Here is a 12,303-nt window from a genome sequence, read left to right as displayed (position 1 = left end):
TCCCCAGTAGAGAAGACTGTTACCTATTCTCAGAAACTGATTAATAGGCTCCCCAGATGGCTGTTTTTGAAGCTAGTTGGCTTCATCGGTGGGCGGGCAGGTACCCTGATCTTGCAATGTATATATATATATATATATATAAATAACATAACTGTTTTGGGATATAACTTAAGGATTTAATTTTTGTTTTAAATTTTATTGAATTAAATTGGAATCATGACTCTGACCAGAGCAGCAAAGCAAAAGGCTCAAGCTAATGGGAGTGCTGTGGTTCAGGGGAGAACTGAGAGGGGCAGTTGCCCTCTGAATCACAGTCTATTAAAATGCACTGTTTGCTTGATGTTTGCGGAGCAGTCGGGTACGGGACATGATACTGCCAAGGGGGATGTCTTTGTGTGTGCACGATGTAAGGAGTGCAAGGAAATCGGGCGACAACTCAGTGTTGTTATGGGCCTTTATGAGACCTTGAAGGACAGGGTGGATGCCCTCGAAGGAAATAAGTTGAGGGGCCCCATCAAGCTCTCAGCTGCCCACATCAACGCCAGAGCTTGCACTTGGTCATCAGGCAACACAGGGGCAGCCCCCTAGGCAGAATGCGCTGGTCCCACAGGAACTAGTAGTTGTTGGTGACTATTGTCAGGGAAACGGGGAACATGCTTTGTAAAAAGGATAGGTGGAATAGGACCAGGGTATGTCTGCCAGGGGCAAAGGTTGATGACGTTGTAGAGCGGATATCATCTTTTAAGGGCACAAAGGGTGATATAGTTGTACACGTTGGCACTAATGATATTAAGAGTAGGAGACCGGCGGAATTACTTAGCAAGTACAGGTCACTGTTGAAAAAAAGCCGTGAATTAGGGTTGAACTTGAAAGTGTCTGCAATTCTGCCCAGACACGATAGGAGGGAGTATATGATGAGAGCCTTGTCGATCAATTCGGCCCTGGAGGGATTGTGCAAGGCTCAAGGGGTAGAATTTTTTTCAGCCTGGACTGTACTTGTTAACAGGAGAGATTGCTTCTACAGGGATGGGATACACTTAAATAGAAAGGGTGCAAGAATTTTTGCTGATGCTGTCGAGGCAGTGTTAGGTGGGTCGGAAAACTGCTAGTTGGGGGGGATACAAGGACTAATAGATTAACAGTAGCCACTGGCAGAGGTGGAAGTGATTCTTGCACTGCTTCTATTCAAATGAGCAGAAGTCTGAAAAACAAGATGCAGGATATTTCAGAGACTGCTGGTAGTCATTGCGTTACAAGTAAACACATGGGTTGTGTTAGGGTAGCTAAGAATAGAAACAGGTGCATGTATACCTGCGTGTACACCAATGCTAGGAGTTTGGTAAATAAATTTGATGAATTTGAGGTATTGCTCAAAACATCAAAGGCAGATATTGTTGGGATATCAGAGACGTGGTGTCACACAGATATAAGTAATGCGGAACTGGAATTTGGGGAATACAATGTATATAGAAAGGATAGACAGGATAGGAGGGGAGGAGGGGTTATGCTATTAATTAAGAAACACATAAAGTCAAAGGAAGTGAAGCCAGTTGACATCGATGGACAGGGCAGTGTCGAGTCAGTTTGGTGTGACATAAGCATAGGGAAATCAAAATTGAGAGTAGGAGTGTGCTATAGGCCTAATGACTCTGATGAGTATAATAATATATTGTACAGGGAAATAGAGTGGGCCAGTAAATCAGAGAGTCTTATAATGGGGGATTTTAATTTCCCAGATATTGACTGGAATTTGTGGGTTGGTCACTCGCACACTAGCAAGGCTTTTGTGGATTTATTGGATGATTGTTTTCTACATCAGCATGTTCGTGAGGCAACAAGAGGGAGCAATACTCTTGATCTGATTATCAGTAGTGATTCTTCATGCATTAAGAACCTGCAGATAAATGAACCACTAGGTGGCAGTGATCAGTGTGTTGAAGTGGGATTTACTCAAGGAGGTAACTACCATCAGAGGTAAAGGGAAGGGTTTTTGTTTTCGTAAAGGCGACTGTGATGGTCTGAGACAGTATTTAAATTCTATACAGTGGGACCAACTGATGATGTTACCAACAGCAAACTCAAAATGGGAAGCATTCAAGGAACTAATCTTGGTGGCTACCAGCCTTTACATACCAACTAAGAAATATTGTTCAAGGTTTAGGCCTAAATGGTTGTCAGATGGACTAATGAGACATGTGGCAGAGAAGAAAAATGCATGGGATACATACAAATCAATGGGTGACATGGAAGCCTACGATAGATATAAGTTGGTCTGTAACCAAGTCACAAAGGAGATTAGGCAGGCAAAGGCAGACTACGAAAAATCCTTGGCAAAGGATGCAAAGAAAAACAGAAAGGAGTTCTTTACATACTTGAACTCGAGAAGGAAAGGGATGAATCAGATTGGTCCACTGGATATTGATGGTTCAACAGTTGAGGATCCTGCTCAGGTGGCTAACAATCTAAACGAGTATTTTGCATCTACATTCACGCATGAGGAGTTATTCAGGAAGGAGAATGATGTAGGTAAAGTAAACATTGGCAGTGAGCTGGATGATTTTGTAATAACTGAGAGGAAAGTGGAGGAGAGATTGTTGAGGATAAACATAAAAAAGGCACCTGGGGTGGATGGGATCTATCCAGTTATATTAAAGGAGGCAGCAAAGGAAGTATGCAAACCCCTAGCCATAATTATGAGAGCTTCTTTGGACTCAGGGGAGGTACCCATAGACTGGAGATGTGCAAATGTAACCCCAATTCACAAAGGAGGATCAAAGGCTGACACAAGTAATTATAGACCTGTTAGTTTAACTTCTGTTCCAGGTAAATTAATGGAGGCACTGGTTAAAGAAGCACTGCAGGATCATCTAGACAAGAATTCAGTTATAGCTCAGACGCAGCATGGTTTTGTTAAGGGCAGGTCTTGCCTGACCAATTTGATTGGATACTATGATGTAGTCACAAAAGAACTGGATGCAGGGAATAACTTTGATATTATATATTTGGATCTTAGAAAGGCTTTTGATACTGTTGCACATGGAAGGCTGCTGCACAAATTGGAGCAGTGTGGCATTGGAGGCAAATTGCTGCTATGGATAAGGGGATGGTTGAGTGGCAGAAGACAGAGAGTGGTAATCAATGGACACTGCTCAACGTGGACTAATGTTATTAGTGGAGTTCCTCAAGGTTCAGTGTTGGGTCCATTGTTGTTTTCGGTGTTTATGAATGATATTGATGATGGGATATCAAGTTTAATGTCTAAGTTTGCAGATGATACAAAGGTTGGCAGGGTCGTTAAGGACACTACTGACGCTATGCTGCTGCAACAGGATCTGGAAAGGTTGAACAGATGGGCTGAGAGGTGGCAAATGAAGTTTAACATTGACAAATGTAAAGTACTACATATGGGTAACAGTAACCCCAGAGCAATGTATCAACTCTGCGGTACTACACTGACAGTGGTGGAGAATGAAAAGGACCTGGGGGTAATTGTGCAGGCAGATATGAAGTTTTCTGAGCAGTGCAGACGAGCTGCAAGAGTAGCTCATGGTGTCTTGTCAATGATATACAGGAATTTTTCTAGCAGGGATAAGGAGGTGATTATTCCCTTGTATAAGGCAATGGTTAGGCCACATCTTGAGTACTGTATACAGGTCTGGAGGCCTCATTTCAAGAAGGATGTAGAGCTGCTGGAACGGGTACAGAGAAGGGCAACAAGATTAGTAAATGGAACAAAGTTTTGCTCTTACGAAGAAAGGCTTAAGTTTTGCAAATTACAGAGTCTGGAGACTAGGCACCGGCGAGGTGATCTGATAGAGGTGTATAAGGCTTTGAATGGTTTGAGCATGCTCAATGCCAATGGGATTCTTCATCTTTCTCAGAATAATCACCTCAGAGGGCATAAATTCAAATTGAGGAAGGACGGATGTCGGATAGATGTGCGGAAATTTGCCTTTGGCCAGCGGGTGGTTGGTTGGTGGAACCGACTTCCATCACTTGTTGTTGAAGTTGATAGCCTAAACAAATTTAAAGCTCAACTGGACAGGTATTTCGAACGAACGGAGGGGTGAAATGGGAGAGGGTTTTTTTTTTTTTTTTTTGGCTGATGCTGAATAAGCTTGCTTTCTTGCATCATATGCCTCTACTAATGCTAATGCTAATCCAGTTATGAAGTATAACTCCACAATGAGATGCCTGATGGTGTGTAACTAGTTATCAGACTAAAAGCATTTTAGGGCAAAGCCTCACATGTACAAGTTTAATGATGTACAAGTCAGTGCAAAGGCATCACTTTAGTATGCAGCAACCTACTAAAGTGGTTACAAATTGGATTCATTTAAGTATATCTCATATTGTAAATACCTTCACAATTGAGTTGCCATGATATTGCACTACCTCGAATAAGTAACACTTCACACCAATGGAGAAGACTTACTTATTCTTAGCAAATACCACCACCCAGATGGCACTGTTTCAAAGCTTATTGGCTTCTCATCAGTGGGTGGACAGGTAACCTGCTGTTGCAATGATAACAAACCAGTTATCAACTTTACTTCCACAATGAGAGATGCCCAATGGTGTATAACTAGTTACAGTCGGGCATCTCTCATATTGTGGAGTTAAACTTCATAACTGCCTTTTATGCAGGATTCACTGGTCTCCAAGCTTGTTAGAAATGGATTTTCACCTGATTGTACCCAGATTTGATCCTTCCTGGGTTCGGGAACTGTGGGCACCTACTGGCATTAACACTATCTCCAGTGGATGCGGGATTGTTCGTGGTCTTCACTAGTGTGTGAGTATCGGAGACTGCTACACCCATACAACTTTAGCTTCTTCCTATGGGTGCTGGTAATGATACATTTAGTATAGTATGTGTATAGTTGTGGCCCACTTCCTCGTGGCATGGACAGAGAAGCAGCCTTCCTGGTGATTACTTCCTGGTAGCTAAGTGGCCAGAAACAGTTAACACACACACACACACACACACACACACACACACACACACACACACACACACACTGTGCAAACAGCACTATACTCATTTTTTGCCATGTACAAGAGCTTTGTATATCATCCCAGAGAATCATGAACTAATGTTTAGGGGACCTCCTTACATAAGACAACACATGTCCCATCAACAACTGGAAGAATTCTTTAGTCTTCTTCATTGGTACTGGACCAATTTGAGGTAGGAGTAGAGTTGAGCTTAACCGCAAGTTATTCCGGGTTTTACAGCCCTCATAACATGCACATCAGACTGCTACCTCTACAGACAAAAATACAATAAGAATCTGAGCGACAAGCTCTAGTACCCTAGAAGTGCATATTCTTTGTCTCCACACACTGCATTTCCAGTTTGATAAAAGGGGGGTATCAAAAAGTACCCTTACCTAGAAACAATAGCCCTAGAAAGGTGAAACTTCACAAGAACTTTAATCCTTTTCTATGTACAGGAATACCTCGCGTAGCCCAGTTAATTCATGCCAAAAAAATGTACTATGCGAAACCGTACTGATAGAGGTATTATTAGTATGTATTTTAATGTAATGCATTCCGACAATTTGATTATATGGGTATAGTTTCAAAAATATATAGGTGTTTTGTTTACTATAAATTGATGCACACGAAGTTCTTGCAAAAAAAAAAAAAAAAAAAAAAAAACTAAAATGATAAAAATGAAAAATACTAGTAAGTACATTAGAAATTATTTTTATTGCAGTATGTACGTACCAAAAGAATACAAGTGACGTAAGTACTGTATTTTTATTTAAAAAAAACAATTGATCAGCTTAGTTTGCACAGTTTTTTCTTCTTTTTATCTGCATACATCTCTTTATAACATCGAATGTCATTTTGCAACGCCTGCCTTACTTTCATACCTCGTTCGATGTTTGGATCTAGAAGAACACTCAGCCCAATACATTTCTTCTTTCCACTCATATTTGCATATAAAGGTGTAACATTTTTAAAAAATAATCTTTAATAAAAATACACAGCGAAAAATATTTGTACAGCTTACGCACAATCAACGACCTCACCGCTCGGAATCTAGAGTGTTTACTAATGTATGAATGCTAGCAAAGTCCGTATATAATGGGAGTTTCGACAACCAGTCAGAATGGCCTTGAATCCATAACGCATTAGCCTACATGCTGGCATTATAATACATACGTATCAGATGTATTGGTGTGTAACGCAGTTAATTTTTTTCAATTTGTAAACTGCGCTATAGCAAAACCTGCGCTGTTCGAAACCACGCTATGCGAGGTATTCCTGTACTCTCCATATATAGTAACACGTTTCTCCCATCTATGGATCAGTTGTTTAATGCCTTGATCATAGAAGCACCTCTTACCTGAAACCACGATTCTACTTCATTGGTGAGTTCCTGAGACAAATCAAAGCAGTGTCCATGCAATGGTTTCTTTATTTCTCGAAACAAGTCTGATAGTGCTAGGTCAAGAGAATGTTGAGAAAAGTTCTCAACTCCAAAACAGTTTGTAAGAACACTGCATTCGACATTGCTTCTGAAAAAGCATCAGCAATCTTGGAATCCATGATGCAGAGACAGACATGCAGATGGTCAAGGTTTGTTTTAATTACTGTCTCCAGGGTTCCACCATATACCTGTGCAGATGATCATTAAAATGCTGTGGGCAGACCTATAACTAATTCCCACTGCATTTGTGATGAAATAAATTGTCACACGTCTGTCACACTCCGCACCAGCTGCTCAACCTTTGCAACAGTCTCTGTGTGTGGATGTTGATGGACTTCCTTCTCTTGGCTCAAAGACACTGTATGGCCGCACTGGAACTCCCATTTCCACTTTTTATAGTGTTATAGGATGGACAATTCTGCCCATACGCAGCTTTCATTTCTTTGTCAATTTCTTGAACTTCCTTGCCCTGCATATGCAGGAACTTGATCACTGCTCGATACTCCACTTTGTCAACCACATCATCCTTCCTCAGATTCTGGGCTTCACCTCTTGTGTACGATCACTTACGGGAATGAAATTTCACATGTTAGTTATTGAATATGTAGACAACTTATATTAAAAATGGAATCTTCCTACTGATGTTTTATCTAAGTCAGGGTACAAACTTTTTGATATCCCCTTTTATAAGCCATGTATCAATCATAGCATGTAGTAATCCTCTCTTCTAAATTGGGATCGTGTCCTTACCTTTAAATACCAGGATCCCAGTAGTCAGACTTTAACACTGATTACTCTCCACTGAGGGTTGCTTCACTGTCAACCCTATGATATTATCTGGATTATGGGTGGCAAACAGAAGCAGACTGGCCATAAGACTTACTGGGGAAACTTTGGTGGGCTGAGCTGGTGATTTTGGCCATAAACACTAGTATAAGGCTGCTACAAGATTTCCCCAGTAAGAATTTGACCAAGTCTGCCTGTGGCAGTGGTGATTGGGTGCAGAATATACTTGCCCCTAGTACTTTCCCCCAATACAGACAAGTTTAAATGGCTAAAATTGTCCCCTATTGAGTTTTTCTACCAATTGCTCCCATCAATAAGGGGCAGATTGAAATTTCCCATAATAAAAGGCATTCTTTATAACTATATTACTAAATAAAATAATAAAATTATTACAGAAAAAGTATTTATAATAGATAAATGTAGATAATAGGAACTGTAGTGGTATTTTTTACATTCCAAATTCAGTGATTATGCAGGCTTTTTTTGTTTTGTTTTTTACTTCATTTGGCACCTGTAGCTAAGGCCACATTTGTCGTATCCTAGTTACCTTTCTGCCAGAATGTAGTCACTACATTTAGGATAAATGCAGACCCACCTAATGTCAACTTTTAAAGAAATTGTTAAAATTTAGCAGGTTCAAATACCCAGATACATTGACTGAAAATTTAATATCTCTGCATATTTGAAAATAAAAATTCTACCAGAAACCCAAAAAACTAAACTTATCGAAAAACCAGAAGACACCCTTTCCAATAAGTTTTTTCTGGAAATAACTTACAAGAGTTGGCAGCCATGTAATCCATTGAAATATGTTCAAGATTAGCTAGCTTATTATTACAAATTTTAGGCATTATCTTTTCACAACACATTGGTGTGACATGTAACGCTAATTGAGAACTGCTGCTCTAACCTCGCTTACATATATGAATACACATATGCTTATATATATATATATATATATATATGACTGGTGTTTGTTTGCAAGGGAGAAAACTTCAGTCATGAAAATACTTCTCACAAATATGAAATGTAGGCATTTAACTAACCTTTTCCATTTGGTGAGGTTTAGTTATTCTTGACTTCGGAATAATCTTACCAGCATATACCTTGTTTGTTTTCAGATCGGTAAGTTCATGTACCCTGGCAAATCCACCCTAAAAAAGGATTCAAATGGATAAAAATAAGTACAGGTAAAACATTACGTATTTACTTTTATTTTATGTAAAAAAAAAAAAAAAACCCTTTCCACCTTAACTTAGATCAAGTCTCTTGGATTCTATTTCGAATCCAAATTGATGGAAAGTCAGTAAGATGGTCACAAAGCAAATTAAAAAAAAAACAGTAAGCAAAAAATTGATTTACATTAACTTTTCATATGCTTGGTTTAAAAGCACATGAAAGGTAGTGTCATACAGGTGAAATCCACATAATGCACTTTGATTTTAACACAAAAGTTAGTGTAAATACATCATTTCTGTATGCAGCCAACTACTAAGTAGTTAAGAATTGGCATCATTTTAGTATATATCTCATATTGTGAGATATGGTAACAATGAGTTACCGTGATATTGCACTACTTCGAATAAGTAACACTTCACCAATGGAGGAGACTATTCACAATATAAGATATAATAAAATGCCAATTCTTTACTTAGTTGCCTACATACAGAAATGTATTTATATTAACTTGTGCATCAGTTAACTTCTTCATAACCTGAGGCTTTTGGTCCTAAAATGCTTTTTACTCTAAATTACTTTGATTTCAATAATTTTAAATGGTAACAGATGTTGCATGCCAATTCATGACCCCCCCCCTTCCCAACACTACTGTCAAGGTATATATTCATTCATGTTTGACGATTTTGCTCTTTCAACTCACCACTTTTGCATTATTGAACATACAAAAGGCATTAGATGACAAACGGCTTTTATAATTTTCTTCCAATGAATGAGGTTGAATGTCAGTATGAGCATCATTAACCTGGATGAGATTGGGCAGGTGATGTGATAAGTATTTGCCCCCCCCCACTTAGTCACCAGGAAGGCGATCACCTGGAAAGCCTGCCCAGTGTCTCTACACCGTGGGGAAGTGGGCCACAACTATGTATGTACCGTAAACCACCTTTACAATTTCGTATTGAATGCCCAAAATGAACTAGGATTATTCAACAAAAACAAAATGTAATTGCTATCCAGAAACCTGAAGCCAGCACGCACCCCCCCCGGCACACACCTGATAGGATAGAACAGACAAAAATGAAATAACTGTTAAAAAAGCAAAAAGAGGAATCCTGCATAAGCAAGCATGTGCCAGCAATAATCCAGCCTCAGAACCACTAAGGCAGCAACAGTGATTGCAGAGAAAAGGTCCAGAAAGGATTCAACAGAATTCAGCAGATGCAGTTGTAGCTGGCAGTGTAGAATTGTAGTCCAGGTAATTTCTTCAGCTGGGACCTTCAGGGATGATGGAAGACAGACAAAGGAATCACTGAAGTCTTGAGAAAGACTATGGTGGGTAAATGTCTTGCAAATGAAGTCCTGGAAATGGTTAAATATTTCCTTTAATGTAAGAAGAGAAAATTCATTCCCATGAGAAAATGAAGTGGAAGAGATAAGAGACTGATGGACAATTAAAGAGGACATGCTCCCAATCCTCTTGGCTACAGAAACAAAGGTTAGTAAAGTCACAAGTTTAGCTCGAAGTGGGCCATGCACAGTGAGAAGGATGTCTAAACTGGGAAAACCACTTTAGTGATTTTTTTTTTTTGCAAATAAAAAGTTACCAATTAAGTACTGAACCAACGATCCCACTAAATTTGAACAAGGTAGTCCCAGCAGCATTTCTTTTCAATTTTAGGGTCGCATTTAGTACTTAAAGCGTATTCAGAAAAGATAACTGTTCTTGAGTGAAGAAGATGGAAACAAAATCCACAGAAGATTATCTGGCAGCCATTTATGATGTGAAGTGCAGCTGTTGAAACTATATGTTTGATTTATGGCTAAAAGCATGCATCACTAAGCAGATAATTTTTTCTAAAGGTGAACCTTTTTAATGTACCAGAACTAGACACCAGCACCATAGGTACAAAACAATTTGAGTGCTTACACATAGAATGCAGGTAGCTGCTTACCAGAAACCAGCAGCAATAAGCAGGTTAAGCTTCTCATTGGCTATGAACACACACAAAGCAGTTGGCCAGTGCAGCTACTCAGTATGCAATGGGGTAAAGTTTTGCCCTGGTCAGCTGCTTTCTGTGTGTTCATAGCCAGTGAGAAGCTTTAGCTGAATTTCGCTGCTGGTTTCAGGTAAGCAGCTACCTGCGTTCTATGTGTATGCAGCCTTATATAAGAGACCGAGCATATGATTAAAACCCCAAGATTGGTTACAGAGGTAGACAATTGTAGATTGAGTTTTATGATTTTATCATGCAGGTGCAAAATGTTTTTGTAAACTAAACATATGGTCTAATATGATGCTCAGCAATTTATGCCATTAAACCATGGAGAGAGAACATTCATAAAGACATAATCACATAGGTGATTTTATAACCTTCATGTGATTAAATTATAAACAATTTTTTTGAATTAGTACCGAAAAACCGGTATTTTTTGTATCAATACCGGTATTTCAATACCGGAAAAAAAATTGACCGGGATCCCGGTACTGTAAGCCGTACTCACAGCCCACTATAACAGCCCACTTAGTGACCGTTTTCTCCACAGGCAGATGCTCCCAACAATCCAATCAATTGACGGCAACCTCTGCAGGTTTGCGAAGGATCAGAGGTACCAAAGACAGATCCTTAAGAGCCTGACCTTGGCCAGGCAAACTGCTCATTGATATGGGCAGCATAATAATGTTCGAAGTACGATGTCTTTATGAATGTGTTGTGAATAAAGTCAAGAATATCTTTATGAATATAAATATAGATATTTATTAGTATATTGTAAATACTGATGTAGGTTAGTGTAAATGCATCATTTTAACATAGCTATCTACCAAAGTAGTTTAATTAAATTGGCATCGTTTTGGTTATATCTCATATTGTGGCTGCCTTCACAATGAGTTGCCATGATATTGTACTACCTCGAATAAATAACACTTCACCAGTGGAGAAGAGTATTGTTATTTATCCGCTATTGTTTTTTACTCGACTTAAGTTATTTTCCATTGCTGTACACCTGCATTCAGAACCGTTATTGTTCTGTGCCTGCTCACTTTTGCATGACTAATTAGCAATCTGCTTCAACTGAGTGTCTGCGTGGATTTAGATGTACGAGCACTTAACTTGCCCTATTTTAGATTTTGTAGTTAACCACAAAGAATTTAGAAAATTGTTATAAAACATTTTCTAACTAATTAACTAAAAAATCATTACCTTTATTTATACTTTTAAGATTTTGGATCTTACAGAATTACAGCGTTGAATGTGCCGCGGATAGCTAGCGAATGATCTCGAACTGCTGTGGAAATCCTTTCCACCATACTGTATTAGCAAGTAAAGCGGACGAATAATACTGATTTTAAAAATGAGCTTGAGAATGCAACGATGAATACCTGGACACCGAATCCTATAGAGAGGAGACACTTCAAAAGGTTTGAGTTATATATTAAATAAACTTCTCTCACCTGCATCGGGAACAGTTTCTATGAAGTAAAACTGCACAATTAAGGATTCTTAGAATCGTTAATTGCAGTCTATCAACTCCTTTCTAAAGCAAAAAAGGAAAGAGTGTACACATGTGTATATGTAACGGGCGGCACCTAGAATGGCTGTTCAACTCTGCCTCGTGTCACTGAAGAACAGAATCACTGTAAAAGGGCCATAATGTCTTTGTGCATGTTTGTGTGAGTAGTGTGCATGTTCTGTTGTCTGGCGCTTGGCTACCTAGAAGCATCAGTCACCTGGAGAGATGATTCTGGGTATTCGTCGACACCACGGGGTGGTGAACCAGTCCCAGCAAAACACGTACCACTCAAATTAGAAACTCATCCACCTAGTGTTGCCAGGATCCTCTTGGGGGGGGGGGGGGACCACCCATGGTGCAGGTTATCAAGGGAAAGAAAAAAATAC

At 39.3% G+C, this 12,303-nt stretch overlaps 1 protein-coding gene across 2 annotated transcripts in view; it reads right to left on the bottom strand.

Annotated features, from left to right (window-relative positions):
* LOC150087065 (serine/threonine-protein kinase PLK2-like) overlaps positions 1 to 12,303 on the bottom strand; it is a 387,915-nt gene that overhangs the window by 210,595 nt on the left and 165,017 nt on the right. For both annotated transcript variants that reach the window (XM_090372931.1, XM_090372930.1), the window contains one exon: positions 8,275 to 8,382. In XM_090372931.1, the coding sequence (XP_090229057.1) occupies positions 8,275 to 8,283 (9 nt within the window). In that variant the 5' untranslated portion in view covers positions 8,284 to 8,382. The remainder of the gene's footprint in view (positions 1 to 8,274; positions 8,383 to 12,303) is intronic.

This window comes from Mastigoproctus giganteus, chromosome 4, assembly GCF_048544385.1.
Source record: "Mastigoproctus giganteus isolate SK-2022 chromosome 4, ASM4854438v1, whole genome shotgun sequence".
Lineage (NCBI taxonomy): Eukaryota > Metazoa > Arthropoda > Arachnida > Uropygi > Thelyphonidae > Mastigoproctus > Mastigoproctus giganteus.
Note: the sequence above shows the minus strand (reverse complement) of the source record. Positions and strands in the feature narration are given on the sequence as shown.